This window comes from Macrobrachium rosenbergii, chromosome 41 (assembly GCF_040412425.1).
Source record: "Macrobrachium rosenbergii isolate ZJJX-2024 chromosome 41, ASM4041242v1, whole genome shotgun sequence".
Classification (NCBI taxonomy): domain Eukaryota; kingdom Metazoa; phylum Arthropoda; class Malacostraca; order Decapoda; family Palaemonidae; genus Macrobrachium; species Macrobrachium rosenbergii.
In genome coordinates, this window is record NC_089781.1 from 2,108,024 (window position 1) to 2,132,470 (window position 24,447).

Consider the following 24,447-nt stretch of genomic DNA (forward strand, 5'->3'; position numbering starts at 1 on the left):
GAATTTAATGCTTGTGAACATGATAGTTTTAATATTATCAAAACATGTGGTCTTTACCTCGATACTGTTTCATTGGCAATTTTGATCTGGTAATGGCTGGACTCAATAGAAGAGATCTGAGGTTTTGTTTTAATATATTATCATGTTTAGTCATATATTACAGAGAGGTCTGGAGATTTCCTCATACATTTTTTTTTTTTATTTGGACAGGTGATCACCAGCAATTGCGACCAAGTGCCACAGTGTTTGAACTTGCAACCAAATATGGTTTAGACACATCACTCTTTGAAAGAATGATTAAAAATGGCCTTGCGTAAGTAGAGTACTCAATCAAGAAACAAGTTTAATATGAAAATGCTATTAAAAAATTCCAGAACAAACCCATTACAGTATATTGGCACTTCGACATAACAGGACAGACTTCAACCTGAAAGGATTTTGTTAATTGTCAAATATGTACAAGTCCATAAAAATAAAAATCCATCTCAGTAATCACGCCAGATGAACAAGACATATGCTGAAGTGAACATGACCTTTACTTGCCTGTCTAATCTTAGGACTTCTTTGTTTTCAGGGTAATTGACACATTGTGACTTTCTCTGTACCATTGTCGAGCTCTCTTGAACATTTATTGCTTTTTTGTCAGGTTCATGAATAAACCTGCATTTCTTATCAAAATGTGATCTTTTATGTCTAGTATAATTTAATACATAATGACTTTCCAAGCTGGTCTACTGTAGGGTGTTTGTTCCTACACGATACACAAACCATCGGTCCTTTACATTAGGAATTACTTACAGCGTGGGTGGAAACAGTCATTGAACTTTCAAACAAGGTGGTTAGGCAGTTAGCTGTTGTTCAGTAGGTGGGAGTCCTGCCCACCCAGAGCTGTATTTTCCCTGCGGGATCTTTCTTTCTTAGTTGTTGCTTTTCCTATGTGTGTTTGTGATATTAATAACACAAACCACAAATCTAACAATCCTGCTCGTAAGCCGCCTTCCTCTCAGCACGTGTGTCCTGGGGTTGGCAGCAAGAAGTGCGATAATTTCCACTCATATGTTGATGTTAATCCTCACACCCTCTGTACCTTCCGCAAGGGGTGTGATTGCTCTCATGATTCTGTTTGTGCCAAGTGTTGCTCCTGGTCAGCTGAGCAGTGAGTGAAGTTTGAAGGGAGGAAATGGTATCAGAGGAAGGCTCCAAGGTGTCATTTGAGGGTTATCCCCCCCCCCTCCCGACTACACCCTTGGTAGTCAACCCTTCTTCCTCGTTTTTCTCTCCTGGCAAATTTTCCCTTCTTACTGTCTCTCCTTCGTCTTTGCTCACTTTGTCGAGCGTGGAACGAGGGGGTCGGCTGCGTTAAGGACAACCTCCTCTTGGGGCCTCTCCTTGCGGGGGGGGGGGAATTTTTCCCTTGAAGCAAGAGGAGTCTCCCTCCGCTAACCCGACCTTTTCTCCTTCCAGTATGCCAGTCGAGCATCTCCTTGGTAAGCAGACAAAGGATCTGAAAGCAGCTTGGCTCTCCTTGGGGCTTTCGGGCCCTCCAGCCCTGCAGGGCCTCCTGTCTCACCTGGTGAGCGCTCCAGTGTTGACCCATCCTGCTTCTACCGCAGCAGGTACCATGGTGATGATGACAGCATTCGCTGAGATGCTGGTGACTGTCTCCATGCACTCTTCCAACCCAAGTGACCTCTGTCCCAGCATCCCAGCACGCCGTGCCCCTGCCTCTGGGTTTCGCTGTGGCCCTGCTGTGCCATGCTGTACCATCAATGATGGTCACCTCCTCTATACCCCATACACCCGAATAGTTCAGGATGGATCTAAAGGGTCCGCTGAAGTTCTCCCTCCTGCCAGGAGAGTAAATCAGGAGGACCACACCCTGGAAGGACTCAGGGGCCCTCTTCCTCAGAATGCAGACACCCCCGAAATAGAGGACCTTTGCAGAGATCATTGTGCTGATTTGTCAGTGCTATGATCTGGGGGAAGAGGACATGGCCTCTTCTGTGGATTGTCCTTCACGCCTTGAAACCTTTTGGGGCCCTAAAAAGGAACCAAAGTTTAGGCGGGGCTGCCATGGTCCTCGCTTGCCAAGGGAGTGCTCAACCAGTCTGGGCAAGAGAATTCTCTTTAGTCGAGCCGCGCAGACAAGCACCTTCCCCCTCCTCTGCCTTGGCAGAAGCAATTTTACACACCCTTGGAGGGGGCCTTGCTGACCAAGCAGGTTGACTTGGAACTGGTTTGTCTAGGCCCGGATCTCTCGCTGCAGCACCTTGTTTTGGAAGGGGTCTCCCTTTTGCAGCAAGAGGCAGCAAGCCTGGAGGCTACTGCCATGGCTGCCCTCTAGGCAGTCCATTGGCTGGATCATGCCCTCCAGGCAGTCCATTGGCTGGATCTGTGGATGTTCTCAGTATCCAAGATGGCTGCCTCTTCAGGTGCTATTGTCCCTGGAGAGGACTCCGTGTTCCAGAGACTGTGCCAGTCAGGAGGTAGAGCCTTGCCCACCAGATGGCAAACCTTCACTGTTAAACACTCCAGGGGATGGCAATCAATTACACTCGATTTCGTCCTGAACTTTGTAGTGAAGAATCAGAAACCTTCGGTCCCTGACTGTAGGTTCAAGTCCTTCACAATCCCCTCCCTAGAGGACTTTGTAGATAATGACCCAGACGAGATGCTACTTTGTCCTGTTAGAGTGCTGTGGTGCTATCTGAAGGGGTCATCATCTCCACCCTGGGTGTCGATGACTCTTCGTTAGCACTGACTCGTCCAAGAACGAAGTGCCAAGAAGATGGTTTCTTTCTCGCTTCATGAGACGATAAGGAGAACGTACTCTGCTGCTGGCGAAGACGACACCAATACCCTCTGTCCGAGGGCTCACTAAGTCTGGGGCATTGGTCCAACCCTTGCATTCTGTAAGAACCTGTCAGTTCCTCAGGTACTGAAAGCGGAGGTATGGTCTCATCAGACCACCTTCACCTCTTTTTACCTTCAAGACATTGCCAACAAGTCCTTGGACACTTTTTCCTTGGGACCTGTGGTGGCTACTCAAGTTGTGCAGCTTACCCGGCTCCACCAACAGTACGTGGTTGCATCTTGCCTAAGATGCTCAGTTGTGGATGTGTGAATGACTGCAGGAGTAACTGGCCTCTCCTTCTCCTCCCTTCTCATGCTTCCTCACTTCCTTTGGGCAGAGAGTGACTCGAGCCGTTACATACTGGAACTGGCGGTCGATGTAGGTAAGTCTGTACATCAAGCTTCCTTTCTATTTTTCCTTCCTGGAGTATGGAAGCAAACCCACTCCTTCCTCTAGCAAGGGGAGGAAGGAAACCCTGACAATAAGACAAACCAGATACTTGTGTTTGCTTTACTGTCTCAGGCTCTTAAGGTTCATCCTGGCCTGTTTTCGTATGAGGTTGTTTTCCTCTCTCGTGAAAAAGGCCCATTAGTCTGACGATCATGCGTTACTGTAGGGGCTTTTTATAGTACACAATTGGGGCAGTATGATGGGAACAGATTTGGAGGTTTATGAAACTCGGCTTTTCCTTAACTTAATTTATTACTGTAATATTACAATGGCCATTAAAAACCTTAATATGGTTAATAAATCTTAATCTACAGTACAGAAACTTACCTAACCTTATCACTATAGTTCTTCAAAACTTATTCTGCTTAGCCTTAATCGTATAGTTCCCCACTCTTCTGTGAAAAGAACATTAACCTAAATAATTACCTTCAATATAAGTTTAGTAAACATGACCAACATACAATCTCAAACACTTCTGGTTCAAAATGTGTCACATCTCTTCCCAATGTTTTTCACATAAACAAGTTCTGATAATCTCCAATCATGAGAGCAAATACTCTTATGGGAAAGTACACAACCATCAATTGAGCCATAAGTTTAGCAGACTGTTTATGACTCAAGTCAACAGCAGTGTATGAGGGACCAATTAACTTATATCCGTCTAACTTTTCCACTGTTCGGAGAAGTTCTCCCACACTGTAAACCTGGTCACCCCAGCAGCTACTCCTTATGCTCGCAGGGCCTCTGGCTCCTTAACAACTGAAAAGACACTTTGCCCCAAGTTCACACAAGTAGTGCCTCCAGCAAATTGCAGTTTGTATTGCTACCTTACACTTGAAGGTTTCTGGACCCTCAAAACTGAAGGATCATTCTTATCCAGAGCATTACAAACACAGTTCAGGTGAAGGGGAGGTCCTATTTTTACACACTCATTAAAGCAAACACCTCATTTGCGGCGAATTGCAAGTAAAAAAAGTAAAAATAACGATTAATTAAACAATCCTACACCAACACTCGTTCAAGCAAACACCTCATTGGGGGTGAACTGCAAGTAAAAAAAGTAAAAATAAAGATTAATTAAACAATCATACACCAGCAACACATTCATACAATCATACACCAACAACACATTCATAAACAACATATACACACAATAAACTTAATAAGGAAACAAAAAAATCAAACAAAAATAAAAAAAAACATCACAACAAACAAAACAACAATTAATTCATACAAACATCTTGCATCATACAAACCCAAACTTAGCCTACCACATCGCTACAGCCTAATCAGTTTGTCAGAGGCAGGTTTCTCTTCCTTGCTTTATTGACCAGGAAGAGAATCCCAGGTGTGGCAAACTCCAGTCAGTTCAAGAGACTCGCTCAGATTCCTCCCCCAACTAGTGATTCTCCTAATGTAAAGGACCGATGGTTTGTATATTGTGTAGGAACAAATCACAGTTCTTTAAAGTAAATTGTATTTTTCCTAAGTATACAAACCTGAGGTTCTTTACATTACATTTTTATACTTGCTTCATGCCACCCCTCAATATGACACGTGGGCCAGAAGACAAATTGGAATGTTTATGTCCGGGCGAGCGGGACTCCCGCCTGCCAGACGGTAGTTAACTGCCTAGCTACCTTGTTTGAAAGTTCAACGGTTGTTTCCAGCCCTACCTTAAGTAATTCCTAATGCAAAGGACCTTAGGTTTGTATAGTTAGGAAAAACAATATACTTTAAAAAAATTGTGATTTTTGCTAAAATGTTAATTGGGTGTGTTTCCACTGCTACATTTTCTCTTGTATGAATGAATTTATAATTAACTATGAAAAAATGCAGTAAAGTTCTGGTCACCAATACTAAGAAAGGACATTAATAGACTGGCAAGGGTACAAGCAATAGCCACAAAGTTAATTCCATCCATCATGCAAATAGGTTACCGAAAAGCACTAGAGAGCCTGAACACGTTTAACTTAGAAACACGACGATTGTGAGGACAACTAATAGAAACATTCAAAGGCATAACAAAAGTAGACAGTAACCTCTTCACATTAAATGAAAACCAGACAATAAATAATGGATGAAAACTAGAATTGAAGAGATACAACATATCTTATTGTGGGAACTTCCTTACATGCAAGAATGGAATAAACTGCCACCAGAAATTGTAAACATCAACAGTGTGGAAGAGTTTAAAAGAAAGCTAGACAAAATCATTACAACACTGTGAATGAAGAGTACAACCTGCTCCTAGAGATAAGTGAACACATGATGTCTCCTCGGATGGACTAATAAGTCTTTGAGACATCCTAATCTCTCTCTCTCTCTCTCTCTCTCTCTCTCTCTCTCTCTCTCTCTCTCTCTCTCTCTCTCTCTCTCACACACACACACACACACACACACACACACACACACACACACACACACACACACACACACACACACACACACACACACACACACACACTAAACAAGTTATGACAGTGTAGGAGAGAGCTCTAATGCTAAATTCTTTATAAAGGAAATGGGTTTTGACAGAGAGAGAGAGAGAGAGAGAGAGAGAGAGAGAGAGAGAGAGAGAGAGAGAGAGAGAGAGAGAGAGAGAGAGCATAGTACCTGTTGTGTGATGCATATGTGGATGTATACACAGACTGAAAAATATATGCAACACTATACAGGTTCACAGTCCCCTATCCAAAGCTCTTTTGGGGCCAGCCATATTGTGGTTTTTAGGTTTTTTCTTTTAATTTCTGAACTTAAGTTTGTGTTAAATATACTAGCATATTTTATTATCAACAAATGAACTATAATTACTCTATATACTTGTGTATAATTCAATCTCATATATCATGCAACCTTTAAAATTTTGTCCCCAAAGCATAATTTAACTAGGGTAAGCTAACTATGCCTGTCACAGTTTCAGTAGATTCTCTGATATACATATTACGTCTACATTAGCTGTTGACTAAGTACAGGTAAGTGTGTTATGAGGGGATTAGGGTCTTGCATGTGTATCTGAAGCTGAATTTTGACTTAATTTGATTTGCAGTTCAGTACAGTATATATGGGCTACCCCATAGCTAACCATAGCCTAACACCTTTTTACCTACAGCCTACTATGGTTTTATCATAATAATGAATATATTTTTATACAGTAACTTTCTTCTCAGTCTTTACAGTAATGCATTACGTTCATATGTTTTAACTTTGAATTTTAACTTAGAATTTAATAAATTTACCTTTTAATGTTTTGTTCCTTTACCATGAATTTTACTTACTAAGCATTGTGTCCTTCATAGGCTGCTTTAATTAATTGTGTTTTATTGTGATCATCAATTTCCCTTTTTGCCTTGTAATATCACAGAAATCTAGCATATTTAACATGGTGTTTCGTTTTCTTATGACGTATGCAGCAACCCATCGTTTAACTCTCTCTGTTTTAGTTTTAACCAAGTATCATATTTATATATTTACAGTACGCAGGAGAATATTTTATCTCTGTTGATATATTTCATTTCACAAATTAATTTTTTAATTTATCCCATTGTTTTTTAACTTGGCCTACGTTTACATCCACGTTTCATTTGCTTCAACGGTGAGCCAGTGGGATCTTTGCCCAAAAAATTAGGTTAACCATATTTCAGTTGACATGAATATCATACCTTAGTAATTGAGCACAGCATTGGAAAGTACTTTACCATTACTGATCTTTAATTTGCTCTTAACCAATTTCTGTTTCATCATAATGTTACAAAAGGTTTTTGCAAATTTTGCGTATACTGTAACGTGCAAAGCATGTGATTTGGTGAGTTTAACAGTATCACATTTACTCGGGAGTTTCTTTAACCCTTAAACGCCAACTGGACGTATCGTAAGTTGACTAAAATTGTCTGTCGGGTGCCGAGTGGACGTACCATATGTCCACTACAAAAAATTTCAAATTTCTGTCAACTTTGACTCGACCATTTTGCAGTTGTAAGCTAAAACTCTTACATTCTAGTAATATTCAATCATTTACCTTCATTTTGCAACAAATTGGAAGTCTCTAGCACAATATTTCAATTTATGGTGAATTTTTGAAAAAAACTGTTTCCTTAAGTCTGTGCGGTAACTCGGCCGAAAATTTCAGAAATTCTTTTGTCATTTTGTTGTAATTTTTGCACCGTTTTATATTAGCCGTTACATAAAGTTTTACATATGAAAATGTGGGAAATTTCATGTAAAATATAACTTAAAAACAACCCATGGTTGTAGCTTTTATCTGTTTTGAAATATTTTCATATAAATCACGATGTGCCAAAATTTCAACCTTCGGTCAGCTTTGACTCAACCGGAATGGTCGAAAAACGCAATTATAAGCTAAAACTCTTACATTCTAGTAATATTCAATCATTTACCTTCATTTTGCAACAAATTGGAAGTCTCTAGCACAATATTTCGATTTATGGTGAATTTTTGAAAAAACTTTTCCCTTACGTCCAATCGCGGTAACTCGGCCGAACATCTCTGAAATTCTTTCGTCATTTTGTCGTAATGTTCGCACCATTTTATATTAGTCGTTACATAAAGTTTTATATATGAAAATGTGCGCAATTTTATGTAGAATACAATTAAAAATAACTGATGGTTGTAGCTTTTATCAGTTTGGAAATAAATGTGCGAAATTTCATGTAAAATATAACTTAAAAACAACCCATGGTTGTAGATTTTATCTGTTTTGAAATATTTTCATATAAATCACGATAAGTGCCAAAATTTCAACCTTCGGTCAACTTTGACTCGACCGGAATGGTCGAAAAACGCAATTATAAGCTAAAACTCTTACATTCTAGTAATATTCAATCATGTACCTTCATTTTGCAACAAATTGGAAGTCTCTAGCACAATATTTCGATTTATGGTGAATTTTTAAAAAAACTTTTCCTTTACGTCCAGTCATGTAACAAGCGAACATCTCTGAAATTCTTTCGTCATTTTGTCGTAATGTTCGCACCATTTTATATTAGTCGTTACATAAAGTTTTATATATGAAAATGTGCGCTATTTTATGTAGAATACAATTTAAAATAACTCATGGTTGTAGCTTTTATCAGTTTGGAAATATTTTCATATAAATCATGATGTGCCAAAATTTCAACCTTCGGTCAACTTTAACTCGACCGAAATGGTCGAAAAATGCAATTGTAAGCTAAAACTCTTACATTCTAGTAATATTCAATCATTTACCTTCATTTTGCAACAAATTGAAAGTCTCTAGCACAAAATTTCGATTTATGGTGAATTTTAAAAAAAAAACCTTTTCCTTACGTCCGCGTGGTAACTTGGCTGAACATCTCAGAAATTCTTTCGTCACTTTGTTGTAATGTTTGCACCGTTTTATATTAGCCGTTACATAAAGTTTTATATATGAAAATGTGTGCAATTTTGTGTAGAATACAACAGAAAATAACTCATGGTTGTAGCTTTTATCAGTTTTGAAATATTTTCATATAAATCACGATAAGTGCCAAAATTTCAAGCTTTGGTCAAATTTAACTCGACTGAAATGGTAAAAAAACACAATTGTAAGGTAAAACTCTTACATTCTAGTAATATTCAATCATTTACCTTCATTTTGCAACAAATTGAAAGTCTCTAGCACAATATTTTGATTTATGGTGAATTTTTGAAAAAAAACTTTTCCTTACGTTGTGTAACTCTGCCAAACATCTCAGAAATTCTTTCGTCACTTTGTCGTAATGTTTGCACAGTTTTATATTAGTCGTTACATAAAGTTTTATATATGAAAATGTGTGCATTTTCATGTAGAATACAACAGAAAATAACTCATGGTTGTAGCTTTTATCAGTTTTGAAATATTTTCATATAAATCACGATAAATAGAAAAAATTCTACTTTCGGTCAACTTTAACTCGACCCGAAATGGTCAAAAACTGCAATTGTAAGCTAAAACACTTACAGTCTAGTAATATTCAATCAATTACCTTCATTTTGAAACAAATTGGAAGTCTCTAGCACAATATTTTGATTTATGGTGAATTTTTGAAAAAAACTTTTTTACGTCCGCGCGTTACGAATTCATGCATCATTTTGTTATTATATACCAAAATCATTGCAATTTAGTGTACAATACAAAGAAAAAAAAATAACTCGTTAGCTTTAACCGTTTTGCTCACAGCTCGATTTGTATATAATTATATATGAAAGTTTTTTTACGCTGTCATATATTTCAATATTTATTTCTGATGGTTGCATACTAAACTTCAGGCAATGAAAAAAAAAAGGAGCCAAAAATGAACTCAATCTTAAAAACTAAGCGTGTTGTGATTTTTTGAAAAAACCTTTTTTCCGCTTCGGCGCTAACTCCCGAACACCGCCGGCATACGACAGACACTTTTGTAAATAGAGGCTCGGCGTTTAAGGGTTAAGCTTACCCTAAGAATGGTTATGAACTCATAGTTTATTGCATTGTAAATGTCAATCTTTTAACTTTTTTTTTTTTTTTTTTTTTTTTTTAGAATCCATCAAAAGTATAGACAAACTTTCCTGCTGCCTCTTACCTTTTACCCAGACATTATACAGACTGTATCTTCATTTGAGCCTTTTGAACCATTTGGCACCTGCGATGAATTCTTGTTGATATTCTTCACCTGCATGTTCCTTAAGGGTCTGAAATAGACTTCTGCCCATTGCCTGGATGATGATAAGGCTCAATGGTGTTTATTTTTAATCTAGTCTTCTATCCACACCATTAATAACTGCTCCATTTTATAGATTCGACCTTGCCTTTGCTTCATAATTACAGTCGAGTTCATCGAAAAAACCTTAACTTCACGTGTGTTCTTGATCCTTAAGAATGTTCAACACTATCTTGATCGTTAAGAATGGTCGACACTGTTGAATGTGGAAGTTCTAGGTTAATTGCCACAGTATTGTGCTTATTCCTTTTCCTCCTCCATACTGATTAGTCATATTCAGTTTTGCTTATTCTTTTTTTCCTCTTTCCTGCTGATTGATCATATTCAGTTTTAATTCCAAGTTAATAATCCTTTCGTGCCTTTTTGGCTTCTTGAATAGTTGATGGTGAAAGTGTCCTTTTTGTGGAGATACTGTTGCTTTATAAAAGAATAATTTTAAACAGCAAGCACAGATGAGAGGGAGAGAAATGAAAGCAGATGTATGTATGTTCATGAATGTTAAGCGGTCCACAAACTATCAACATTTGATCGTACACTGTTACAGACTGCAGCTGGTTTACAGTCAGGTGTCAGCATGCATCAGAGAACTTTGGTATAAACATGTTAGATACACGAATATTAGACTGTTAGTTAGTCCTTCCAACTTAACCACCATACATTCTTAAATTGTTTAATTGTATGGTCATATGCCATTTCATTATAATGACTTACCAAAACACTGTAAAAGCTTTTATCTCTTTAAAATCGACACGTCCGAGATATAAATTTTCAAACTTTGTTTGGAACGCTGATACAATTGGCGGGAGACCCAACCCCACCGGATGCCGGTGGGGGTAGTGTGGCAGGAGACATACCCATAAACCCAGGTCAGTTTCATTCTCGGGCGTATTGGGAACGCATCTCGCGCGTCCGTCTGCCTCAAACTGTTTGGGTTCCTTTGTCTGTTTGCGCCTAGTTGTGGCGTCTCTCCTTGGTGAAGTACTCAATTGCCTGTTTTTTTTATCTAGCTAGCCTAGCTCTGGGAATTCGTAGCTATGTCGGATTCAAGCTTCTCGGGATCCAGAGTTTGCGCAGGGAATTTGTGCTCCGCCAAACTAGTTAAACTTAAATACGATCGCCATTCTTTGTGTACAGCATGTAGGGGTCAAGAGTGTTCCCAGGAGAACACATGCAGTGAATGTATGGAATGGAGTCAGGAGGTTTGGCAAACATACAGTTCCCATCAGATAAAGCTGGTTAGGGATAGGGATAGGAAAGCCTTTAAGCGTAAGGAAGCTAGGCTATCATCTTCTTCGGTGGTGGCATCGGCGTCACCTCCTCTACCGGCTGTTCCTTCCTCCTCTCCTACCCCCTCCTCTACCGCTGCTCTTTCCCCTTTTCATATTTCCCCCTCTTCTTCACCAGCTTCCCAGTATGTTTTCCCTAAATCCAAGCCCAGCCTCGAGGCTGATAAATCAGAATTCGTTCTTTTCAGAAACCAAATGGAAGCGCAAATGAACGGTTTCATGGAGTCGGTCTTAAGTTTAGTGCGTTCGCACCGTAGTCCGGGCGTTAGCGTCGGTGATGACGTCAGTGTTGGGTTGGTGATAACAATGTGGTTGTTTGCGATCGCGTTTCAGGCGAGTCTGCTCGTTTTTCTGAATCTTTTGAGCAAAGGCAACTGTCCCGCTCGCCTTCTGAGGCTAGAAGTCAGTCCGGCGCTGGCGAAAAGGTCAGAAATTATTGCCCACGAGCAGGCTCGTCCTCTAAGGCACAGGAAAGCCTTAGTCCTGGTGGCGGAAATAGTAAGCTTGACTCGCCTTCGAAGCATCGAAAAGCATCAGGGAGACGTGAAAGTCATCCATCGACGCGTCGATCTTCTCGCCATCGCCGTCATCGCAGGATGGTGTCCCCAGAAGCTTCATCAAGGTGGTCGCAGTCGAAGCGGCACTACCTAAGGTTAAGCTCTTCAGGTGAGAGTAGCAGCAGTTCATCTTCAGTCTTCATATTCCAGCTCTTCGGATCCCCCCCTCCTCATCATCGCCAAGTGGGATCAGACCTCTCGGCCCTTAAAGAGGCAATCTTCGGATAATTCCTGCCCTAGGGTTACTAAACTCTTCAAGAAAAGGACAGCCAGCCCTATACCTGGTTGCTCAGCGTGGGGATCCGATCAAGAAAATACATTTCAGGCGCTTCGTCCCAGGTCACCTAGTGCAGTCAAGAGGCCTAGCCCTCTCCAGGAAGTTCTGCCGCAAGTGCCGGGCCTCTTACTCCTCCTCCTACACACAGGAAGTGTCTGCGCCTCTGGCTACATCCTCGCCCTCCCAGAAGTCTATTCTGTTGGAAGGGAAGCTAGAAAAGGTAGTCCATAAAGTCCTTGGTATTCCCGAGGATAAAGAAGTCGTTCCTCCTCAACTCCTGGACGGTCTGGGCACGGAACCGATTCTTTCTGGTGAGGAGGAAGGCCCAGGTGAATCGGGGCCTTCTTCACATTACGCTTCTCTACTCAGCTTTCTGCTGCAGTCGCACCATGCAACATTTTCAGCCGACAGCCCCTCTTCTCCGACTTCTACGTTGCGTCTGGGAAAACAAGGTCCTGCCACTTCACTTCCCAAGTTGGTACTCTCCACCGCCTCCAAGAAAGCATTAAAAGAGGTAGAGGCGTGGTTGGAAGCTAAGAGGTCCTCGGGTAAGTCGTCGTTTGCGTACCACCCTCCTTCAAAGCTGTCGAAAAGGAGGCAAAATTATTACAGCACAGGAGCTTCTCCTTCACTGGGATCCGCAATTTCAGCACAAGGGGACTTGGCCCCTTGTGGACCCCTCAAGACGCATTTCATTCGAGGCAGCCAAGACCTTCTTTTCTGCCCTAGATGTAGAACATTTTTCCAGGAACCTCTTCAAGCTCCTAGAGATTGTCAGCTTTATCGATTGGTCAATGGGAGCTATTTTCAAACAGGTGGAGCAGGCTAATCTCGCAGAAGACGTCTTGGAAAAAATCACGGGGTTCCTTTCCTGCACCGATATCGCTATCCATGATGCGGCAGGCGAAATTTCCTCCCTCTTCGCCATGGCCACTCTGAAGAAGAGGGAAACTTGGTGCTCGTTCTTGTCTAAGGCTGTGACTTCTTCGCAGAGAACGGCTTTGATGTTCGCACCCTTTGACAAGGAGGGCCTCTTCCCAGAAGCAGTAGTGAAAGACGTCCTGTCAGCCATGGATAAGAGGGCGTCGTCACACATCCTGTCTATGTCTTCCACCAGACCGAGGCCTGCTCCTGCTCCTTTGACCAAGATGGTATCTCCTCTTAACAGGCATCCGTTTCATAACTCCAGGTCCAAACCTTACTCAAGGTCCCACTCCAACTCCAGGGGTCACAAGTTCTCCTCGAAGCCACAAGGTCATCATACCAGTAAGTAGGATCCCTGTCCTCCATGCGCCGGTGGGGGCCAGACTCAGCCTGTTTTGGGAGGAATGGAGAGACAGAGGTGCAGATAAGTGGGTGGTGCAAGTGCTCCAGCTAGGCTACCGTCTGCCGTTCGCCCAACCTCCTCCTCTCTCCAATTCTCCCATTTCCTTGACAGCATACTCAAGAGGCTCAGTCAAGTTTTTGGCCCTAGAGACAGAAGTCCGGTCTCTCTTAAGGAAAGCGGTCATCGAAGTAGTGCAGGATGTGTCAACCCCAGGTTTCTACAACTGCCTTTTTGTAGTCCCCAAGTCATCAGAGGGTTGGAGGCCAGTTCTTGACGTAAGTGCTCTCAATTTGTACTTAGAGAAAACCAAGTTCTCCATGGAAACGAACCGCTCAGTTCTTCAGGCACTAACTCGGGGGATTGGATGGTGACCCTCGACATGGAAAATGCCTACTTCCACATTCCAGTACATCAGGACTCCAGGAGGTATCTTCGGCTTTGTTTTCAGGACAGAGTTTACCAGTTCGGGCCCTCTGCTTCGGCCTGTCGACAGCCCCGCAAGTGTTCACCAGGATTCTCGCCCTGATAGGTCATTGGCTCCACCTGGAGGGAGTTCGGTTCTCCTTGTACCTAGACGACTGGCTACTCCGTTCATCGTCAAGGGACCGCTGCATGGAGGACCTTCACAGAACCCTAAGGTTAGCTCGAGACTTAAGGATTCTGATAAACACGGAAAAGTCTAGCTTAGTTCCTTCACAGAGGATTCTTTATTTGGGGATGACTCTGGACAGTCTAGCTTTTTGGGCTTTTATGTCTCCCAAAAGGGTCTCCTCCTGCCTTCAGACGGTGGAGAAGTTTCTCCTCCTGGACAGTTGCTCCGCCCGTCAGTGGATGGCTGTCCTGGGAACTCTGTCGTCAGCGGAGCAATTTGTAAGGTTAGGCCGTCTGCACATGAGACCCTTACAGTTTTTCCTCAGGGACTCTTGGGACAGAAGGACCCAAACAGACTCCACGGTCTTCAACATTCCTCCCGACGTCAAGGGGCATCTTTTCTGGTGGAGGTCGCCGGAAAGGCTTTCGGAAGGTCTGGATCTCCTCCCAAGACAACCATCCCTGCAGATGTTCTCAGACGCGTCCAATGTTGGGTGGGGAGCACATCTAGCCGACGTCAGGAGTTTGGTCGGACGAACAGAAGAAGCTCCACATCAATGTCAAGGAACTGTTGGCCATTCACCTCGCTCTCCAGGAATTTTCGACCCACGTCTCAGGCCAAGCAGTCGCTGTTCACACCGAGAACTCGACGGCTCTAGCCTACATCCAGAAACAGGAGGTACCCATTCCTTCGCCCTGTTCAAAGCTGCGAGAGACCTTCTTCTGTGGGCGGACAGCAACAGGGTGGCCCTGTTCCTCGGTTTGTGCAGGAAAGCTGAACGTCCTGGCGGACCAACTCAGCCGCCGGAACCAGACTCTCCCACGGAGTGGACCCTGCACCCGCAAGTGTGCCTAGATCTGTGGAATCTGTGGGGCACTCCCATATTAGATCTCTTCGCTACCTCCAAGAACCATTGTCTCCCAGTGTTCTGCTCACCAGTTCCAGACCCACTGACTCACTTGGTGGACGCCATGCTCCTAGACTGGACGAACCTGTTTGCCTATGCCTTCCCTCCTTTCCGGGCTCATCAGGCAAGTGATAAACAAAGTGAAATTCCATCAGAAGGTCGAGCTGATCCTCGTTGCCCCGTTCTGGCCAAGGAAGGAGTGGTTCCCAGACCTGCTAGATCTCCTGATAGACTTCCAGAGGCTTCTCCCTCAAAAGAAGTCGCTTCTCAGACAACCCCACCTAATGAAGTTCCACCAGGGATTGTCCACTCTCGCTCTGACAGGCTTCAGACTGTCAGGAAGCTCATCAGAGTGAGAGGTTTTTCAAGCAAGGCTGCAGAGGCTATTGCGAGGTGCAGAAGGGACTCCTCGAGCAAATTATACCAATCCAAGTGGACAGTCTTCAGGAACTGGTGTAGAAAAAATAGTATCTCCTCTTCTTCGACGTCTATAACTCAACTTGCCGATTTTTTCATTTACTTGAGGGATTCAAGAAAATTGATGCCATCAACCATCAAGGGCTACAGAGCTATGCTGTCCTCCGTCTTCTACCATAGGGGGTTAGACCTATCAAATAACCGAGACTTGTCAGACCTCCTCAAGTCCTTAGACACAGCTAAGGCCCCAAAACCTTCCCTTGCCTGGAATTTAGATGTAGTTTTGAGGTGGTTAATGTCTCCAAGGTATGAACCTTTAGAAGATCTTTCTCTTAGAGACCTCACTAAGAAATCCCTTTTCCTGGTTACTTTAGCAACGGCAAAGAGGGTTAGTGAAATACAAGCCATTGACAAGGAAGTGGGTTTTTCACAAGGTAATGCTGTTTGCTCGTTCACCTTGAATTTTCTGGCCAAGAACGAGTCTCCTTCCAACCCGTGGCCTCGGTCCTTTACCATTCAAAACCTCTCCGAAGTGGCTGGCCCTCAAGAATTGGAGGCTTCTTTGTACCCTGTTAGAGCTATCAAAACTTACTTGGCCAGAACGGCCAACATCAGAGGACGTTCCTCTAACCTGTGGTGTTCAGTGAAAGATCCAACCAGACCTTTATCCAAGAATGCCCTTGCTTTCTTCGTCAAGGAACTCATCTTAGAGGCGCACAGGCACATCAACGAAGAGGACGCACGCCTAGTCAAGTCTCACATTCACGAAGTGCGCTCAATAGCAACTTCAGTGGCCTTCCGTCATAATAAGTAACTTTTGCAGATTACACAGAGCACCTTCTGGAGGTCGAAGTCGGTGTTTGCGTCTCACTACCTTAGGGAGGTTGAAGTTGCGTATCAGGACCTGTTTGCGTTAGGTCCCGTATCGGTAGCAGGCTTGGTTTTAGGGGGAACACACTAGGGGGGTAGGTTCCTTATCTTTCCTTCCCCCTGTGGTTTTATGGTCGCTGAGTTAATGGGAAGCCGGGGGTGCTCAGTTCACCTGGAGTACCCTCCATTCTAGTTGAGCTACTGAGGGTATAGGGAAGGGGGATGTATTTAACTGTTTTTAGGTTAGGCGGTGAGACCCGTTTTTCAATCTGGTTGCTTTCCAATTGCTCAGGGCAAGAGCAAAGGAAGTCACCCCTTGTCTCAGTCAGCGGTGTACTTCCTGACTGCTTGGGTTGTTATGGAGCAGAGTGACTAGCAGTGCTTACGCCCAAGGCCTCTGCAGGTAATGGAGCTTCAACCAGCAGCAGTACCTCCCAGCAAAAGCCCATCTACCAGGTAAGGTGACTCCTGCCCTTTTGTTGGTATGGATCCTTAAGATACCCATGGTTAGAGTTTGTTCCTTTTTTTTTTTTTTGTGTGTAACCTTTCAATAACTGGTACCTCATCCCCTGCCCTTCCACCTTAAATGTGGAATCAGCTTTTACAGTGTTTTGGTAAGTCTTTATAATGAAAATGACATTTTTATGATAAAATGATGTTTCATTATACTTACCAAAACATTGTAACGTAAAGGCCTCCTCCTCCTCCCCGCAGGGGGAGACGTTATCTCAGGTTTTCACTGATTGTGTATACCGAGAATGAAACTGACCTGGGTTTATGGGTATGTATCCTGCCACGCTACCCCCACCGGCATCCGGTGGGGTTGGGTCTCCCGCCAATTGTATCAGCGTTCCAAACAAAGTTTGAAAATTTATATCTCGGACGTGTCGATTTTAAAGAGATAAAAGCTTTTACAGTGTTTTGGTAAGTATAATGAAACATCATTTTATCATAAAAATGTAATTTTTGGACATACTGTATGTTACCCTCCCCCTTTACTCTAAAACCCAAAAGGAGGGCGAAACTTACCTCTGTCCAATGACATCTCTAGACCTAGGAGGGATCTCACATTTTGTATGAGCAACTGTTCCCACTCTCTCACTCTTATCTATAGGTTCATAAAGGAGACAAGAACTGAGACTATCAAACATATGAAAAATATAGCTTTATTCAATAAGTCTGACAAAAGGAATATATAAATGAGATTTAAGCAAAGTATCGGGTAAGACTATACCTAACTTCAAATAGATCAAAATTAAATATGGACTTTGAGTAATCTTATTCACCCCAAAGTCAGATTTGTCTACAATGACCAAGGTCAACATGTCTGTCAAATTTCCCTCTATCTCGTGACCCTAAACGAGACATCAGCAGGACAGAGAAAATCACTTTGAAAAAATCAGCACTAAAAATATGGTTGAGATCACTGGCCATTAAGACCTAAAGTACAAACTAAAGAAAATGGGAAAAACATAGTACAGGCAGTCCCCGGTTATCAGCAGGGGTTCCGTTCCGACGGCATGACGATAAGCGAAAATCGCTGATAACTGAAATCGCAGATTTTCGTTACTTACCAGTGCCAATAATCAGGTATCTACGCTGATAACCAGAGATCAGTGTCTCTGTTAGGTATGTATTGATAATTGGTGCCGATAAGCGGAAATCAATGCATATCGGCACCAAAAATCATTGATTTTCGTCACTAGACAAGCGCCATAAAATCGGATCACCAATAACCTGGGACTGCCTGTACATCGGAAAACTGATGTAAGAACTACACGTTAGACACAAAAAAAAAAATTAAATGTTCACTTGGGTACCACAGTGTAAGCTTACCTCAACAGCAGTAGTAAAAAGGCTCACCAGAAGCACATCTTATACAAACAAAAGATTTTGCCTTAATGATTCACCTGTACACAAAATCATAAACTTCGACTCATTCGCCCCTACTATTTGAAATGAACATATGAACAAATTTCTACGTTCCCACACCGCGCAACTGGACTTCTGGAGGAAGCCGCATCACTAAAGGATGCTGACGTACTAAATCTCAAGAGAAAAGAATGTCCCAGTTTCTAAGGGAACGGAAGCTGACATAACCACTGACACAAGCATTCATGGCACCTGCTAAACTGTGGAGCAAAAACACATATCTGCAGTAATAAAAAAAATATGCAGCACATATTAACAATACAGGCAGTCCCTGGTTAGCAGCGGGCTCGGTTAATAGCGATCCGGTTTCATGGCACTTGTCTAGCGACGAAAGTCGGCAATTTTTATGCCAAAAATCGCCGATTTCCGCTTATCGCCGCTGATAATTGGGTATTGGCGCCAATACACACCTAAAAGAGGTGCCGATAACTGAAAATCAGCACTTTTTTGTGCCGATTAGCCTGAAAATCGCCGAAAATATGCCAGAATTCGCTGATTTTCGGTTATCACATCCCCAGAACTGAACTCCCACCCATAACTGAGGACTGCCTGTATTCATACAAAATCCCCTTCTGACGGGTTCTTAGGAATGCCTGCAGAAGCCTTTGGCATGCCATTGAAAAAGATACTATCAATTGCAGGACATATTTTTTGACATGTGCTTGTAAACCTGAGAAAAAATTAGCCCCTCATCAGATGCATGCTCTATATTCTTATGGAAACTATCCACTAGAGCATCTGGGACTTCGTGTAAGAGCCAAGGAAAATGCAACAGCTTCCCGATGCCGTCCAAAGAGAGAGGTAGTCACCGTGTGCCCCTGCAGGCCCTTTCAATTTCTTCACAAAGTCTGTTGCATGATTGTATGACTGAGAACTAAAACTAACCATGGAATTCTGGCTGAACCTCTTTTTTCTGCAGCCCTGTACACCATTCTAAGGAAACCTTGGAGGTCCTTCTGCGTTTTCTTAGCAGTCAGGTAATTATTCAGCCCTTCAGTAAAAATCTCTACTGGTTGGGGGAGAACTCCATTTACTAACCCAGGGAATGGTTGAATTCCCGAAGCTACTGTTGTGACCCATGAATTAATGTCCTTTGTCCTCATCATCACCTGCCGTATTGTTCCCTATAAGAAAACTCCACACCCACAGATATGACCTGATCTTAATTTCATAAAGTGCTAAAAGCCCATATAATTTTCTCCTAAATTAACTGAAGAGAAACCACACAGTGGGAAGAATAATATAATTATTTCCCAACAAAAAAAAAAAAAAAGCTGAAAGCATGAATCCCTGAGGCGAGGTCTGTCTCTAAGCCAAAACTGCAAGTGAAGCACCACCCCCTACAGCTTGCCCCCAGTTAAACTGCCCCTGTACACACGTATGTAATTAAAATACAGGCAGTCTCCGGTTTACTATGGGGAATCCATTCTGATGCCGCGTCGTAAGCCGAAAATCATCAAAAACAAAATAATTGTCGAAAATCGTAAGAAAACCTTACTTTTAATCCTTTGAGTATCCTTTGGGTATTGTGAAAATGATGTAACTTGCATTTTTATTGAGTCTTTAATAAAAAAAAACCTACAAAATTTTACCATTCAGCTGTTTTGGAGCCACAGAGAGAGAGAGAGAGAGAGAGAGAGAGAGAGAGAGAGAGAGAGAGAGAGAGAGAGAGAGAGAGAGACTGCTTCACCATTTACCTACCAGGAAAAGACTTGGAATTTTGCAGAACCACAGTGCTCCCCCATTTTTACTTTTAAGTATCATACAATATCAAATATAGCTAAAATTATCTTATAACTATTGTATTAATCTTTGATATTATATTAATATCATTTCAAAGTCATCTTAAACATTAGTACCCTTTTCCAGTGAGAGAGAGAGAGAGAGAGAGAGAGAGATAGAGTGAGTTTAACTCTTGAATCTCTCGAGGAATGTTAATCCATTTCTCTTTACTACCACTGACAACAACAAAAAATTGTCTTTTTCTTTGTCCTCCAAAGATGTACTATGACCTTTACTACACATTTTTAAAACATTATGAACACACACACACACTCTGTGCATATGTAAAGAGACTCAAATTAGCAGTATCTCTTCATGAGAGAGAGAGAGAGAGAGAGAGAGAGAGAGAGAGAGAGAGAGAGAGAGAGAGAGAGAGAGAGAGAGAGAGGACTGAACTTATTATCTATTTGTATATCTATCCATTTCTCGTTCTACCTTTTGGAGAGAGAGAGAGAGAAGAAATTGATCTTCTACCCTTGGTCAGAAATGTCAAGTAATTTGATATATTTGACAGTTCCACCCTCCCCCATAGCTTCAAAGCTATGGGCAGAAGACAGGGTGTGATATTTTTTTTGTTTAAAAATGGAAATAATTTACTTTAAAAATGCATATATGTTTTAATTACAGATTATTATTATTATATTATTATTTAATCTTATTAATACTTGAAAATTAGTATTTACTTATTTGTCATGCAAACATGGTTGGTCCTCACCATCTCCCACAAATTTGTTTAAAAATGCCTTTTTTTTTGAAGGACTTTAATTTGGCTTTGGGGTAGACTGTAGTCTCGATCGGCTGCCCTGCCTGTCATCGCTTAGACCCCGGTAGTGCATGTACATGTATTGTACCAGTCACCAGCGCCCTTTCTCCCAGCAGCAAGGAGTCGTTGCGCAGTTAGGTTGACAGTCGAGACGTGAGGTGTCTGTTATGTTTTTAGATGTTGGAGTGGCTTTGTGTGTGTGTGTATTAGTCTGTAACACCCATTTGCTTTAAGCAAACCTGTCCGTTAATTACATACATAATCCCGAGGTGTCTACATGGAAAGCAAAGTGTCCAGGAATCTCAGTGTCCAAATAGGCACTCCTTTGATAGCAACAACACCAAGGGAGTGCCATGGTTACACTATCCTCCTCCAGAGACTTTTCATTCTTAGGAACTTTGACCAGGGCAGCAGTGTCCTACACTTATTTTCTTGGGACTTGAGCATTGTTCTTTTAAACTTTCAAGAGTCCAGATCCAAGATAAACACTCCTTGGTGTGATAGCAACGACAGCATGGTAGTGCATGGTCGAACAACAGGTCGTAGTGTCCTTTCATCTGCCCTATTGCAGTGCAAGTACACTAACAGACAGAAGAACATTCAGTGCAGTGGTCAACCATACATCCCAAGCAAGATGGATGTCATTACAACATTATTTGCTGAAGTCAGAAGATAAGGCCACTTGATCTTGGCACCTTGACTTCCAGAAATTCATTCAACCTCTGAAGAAGCTTGATCATAGTCCTTCTTTCTCGACTCACTGAAGTTGGTTCTGTTCTGTCTTCTCGCACCTTTGAATAAAGAAAGACATCTTTGGTACCGTTGGTTCTGTTCTGTCTTCTCGCACCTTTGAATAAAGAAAGACATCTTTGGTACCCTTTACATCTGGAAGCTTACGCCTTCCGTCTTTGTACATGTTTTGAAAGTGTTCAGTGAGATGGATCATTCCACTTCCTTGATCCTGTGGGGCCAGTGACAGTACAACATCTATGTTGCCTCCGTAAAGACTAGACTTTCAACCCAATGCTAGTGACTCGTTCGTTACCTTCAAGTTGGCCAAGAAATGGTGTCCAAATTGCCATTTCTGTAACTAGTGAGACGATTAAATGAGTGTACCCCGCAACTTCTTGTGGACATGAGTACGTTTCGGACCAGATCTTTCAAGGCAAAGGGCATTGGTCTGTCCATTGCATTTAGGAAGAACCTGTTGGCCAAGTATTAGGAGGGAATTTAATCGTGAAGATCACACTCATCTTTTACCTTGGGATGTTGCCCATAGGTCCTTCGACTCCTTTTCCTTGGATCCTATGGTGGGTGCTCAACAAATTTAGTTCATCCAGGTCTTGAGGGACAAGTTGCATCTCGCCTAGGGTATGCGGCTGCTTGGAGGTATGTGTGGGACTGGCCTCCATCCGTTCTCCTTTCTTCTTCCTCTTCCAGTGCGCAGAGGAACAGTGAACGAGCCATCACGTGCTGGACTGGTGTGCATGCAGGTGATCTAGGTGACTGAGTATTCTATCTATAATCTAACTAATTGGATTAGTAAATGCAAATCCTTCCGTCTCTCTAGCAAGGGAAGAGGGGGACTGACTACGAGAAAACCAGTTGGGTATTCTTAGTTTTGAAGTCTCCGAGACGGGGGGGCAGTTCATCCGAACCTTTTCGAATTAAGGATATTACATTCCTTAAATTCAAAATGTCCAGAAGTCCGACAATTGAACATCATACCTCTCTCTTGTTCAGTAGACCAGAGGTATGGTCTCCCTCCTTTGTTCTTCCATGATCAGGAAGAGAATACCCAGGTGTGCCGAACCACCAGTCATTTCAGAGAATTACTCGGAATCCTCCCTCCAAAAGCAAGTCTCCCATATGTAAAGACCTAGGGTTTGTATTTGTATAGGAACAAATGACAGATTTTTAAAGTAATTTGTATTTTTCCTAACATACAAACCTGAGGTCTTTACATTAAGGGCCTACCTGTTACCATCCCTCATTCTCTTACCTTGGCTAAAGAGAAATGTATTCTGACTGGGTGGGCGGTGTTTCCACCCCTACCACCAGTAACTGTTACCATAACCAACTTTGCAACAGTTTAACTGCTGAATTTCCAACTTGCTGAAAGTTAATCCCATATGTAAAGACCTCAGGTTTGTATGTTAAGAAAAGTACAAATAACTTGAAAAATTTTTCTCAAAAGGAATGTTACTTTGCCCATCTCATTGGCCTTGCACTTGAAAAATAACTCCACCCCCCTCCACTGACTACGCATAACAATATATGGTTAGGAAAAATTTATATTTAGTTGAATGTGATAAAATGTAGAATATTTTTCACACACAAAAAACTATAAAACTGGGCCATCTTGCTAGTGGTAATGCTGATTAGAGACTGGCAGTTTTTCATCTCATCAGTATAATGAATTTTGACAGAGGAGAGATACTTTTGCCTTTTGCTAATTGAATAATAACTGTATAGCTATTATGATAGGGCAGTATTGCTAATTGAATGATAACTGTATAGCTAACATGATAGGGCAGTATCCCATAAGTAAAATAAGAATTATGTACTTGTAGAATAATTATAAATTTTTATATATTGTTTATATAATAATGTAGTGTTTCATATATTAATACATAGGTTTGCCTTTTAGTTACGAAACTCTTGTGTACCAACATCGTATGAGGCCAGCTATATTGCGTCTTCTTGTTCCTTCTATATACCCAGAATTGAAAGATGATCCAGTTGTCTTTACTTACCCACATGTCAAAGGAGTGGCATCAGATGTGTTTTTCATCAATCATGATATTCCTGAGCGAGAGGTATGTTGATGATTATCCTCATTTTTGTGCTTTTGTAGGTTTTTAATCATGTATGGATAAGTTGCTTTTATTATTGCTTCTGAGCTGGTACTTGACGTGATAACAAGAACTGCAGTTACTATCAGCAAGATTGGTAGTTAATGAAGTAGGTTTCCGCATTGGTTGCTGGTCCATGGTGTCCACCTCAGTTTGCTTATTCCAGTTTTGTCAGACATACTATCACTATAGTGTGTGTGTGTGTGTGTGTGTGTGTGTGTGTGTGTGTGTGTGTGTGTGTGTGTGTGTGTGTGTGTGTGTGTGTGTGTGTGTGTGTGTGTGTGTGTGTGTGTGTGTGTGTGTGTGTGTGTGTGTGTGTGTGTGTGTGTGTGTGTGTGTGTGTGTGTGTGCATGCTGGATGACAGGAACCTCGTTGTGGGAGTTCTCTTGAACTTCCCACCTTTGGGGATGATTATGATCTCAGATACAGTAAAGAAGGGGTAGGGAGAACTCCTGACTGGTCTTTCCAGTTCAAGTTTGTGGACAGATCTCATCTGTACACCAAGATCTTGTTAATGCAGGCAGTGCAGCTAGCTCTGCAAACATTCTGGTTCATGTGATGAGTCACCTTGCAGTATTGATGAGTGACAGCATGACTATTGGCTTATGTCACCCAGGTATGTTCTAGCAAGAAGGTTTTGACAGACCATTTCAGCTGCCAGGGGCAATTAGTAGTTGGGAAAGTCCTTACTTTCTTGTGGGAGGGAAGATTTTGTGAACATAGGAGAACTTCATCCAGTTCTGGTTATCTGCTTTTTATTCCACATCCTTATAGGGAGTACTGCCTTCAGTGCATCTAATGTGGTGCACTCTACATATTACTAAGGATGTTTTCAGTGTTCTTTTGACCTCTAGCTACACATACTTTTTTGCCTTTTAC

General features: G+C 42.0%; 1 protein-coding gene across 3 annotated transcripts in view; it reads left to right on the forward strand.

Moving 5' to 3' along the window:
- Positions 1 to 24,447, forward strand: part of LOC136826576 (NFX1-type zinc finger-containing protein 1-like) — a 321,939-nt gene that overhangs the window by 157,025 nt on the left and 140,467 nt on the right. For all 3 annotated transcript variants that reach the window (XM_067083776.1, XM_067083778.1, XM_067083777.1), the window contains exons 4-5: positions 211 to 313; positions 23,363 to 23,531. In XM_067083776.1, coding sequence (XP_066939877.1) covers positions 211 to 313; positions 23,363 to 23,531 — 272 coding nt within the window. The remainder of the gene's footprint in view (positions 1 to 210; positions 314 to 23,362; positions 23,532 to 24,447) is intronic.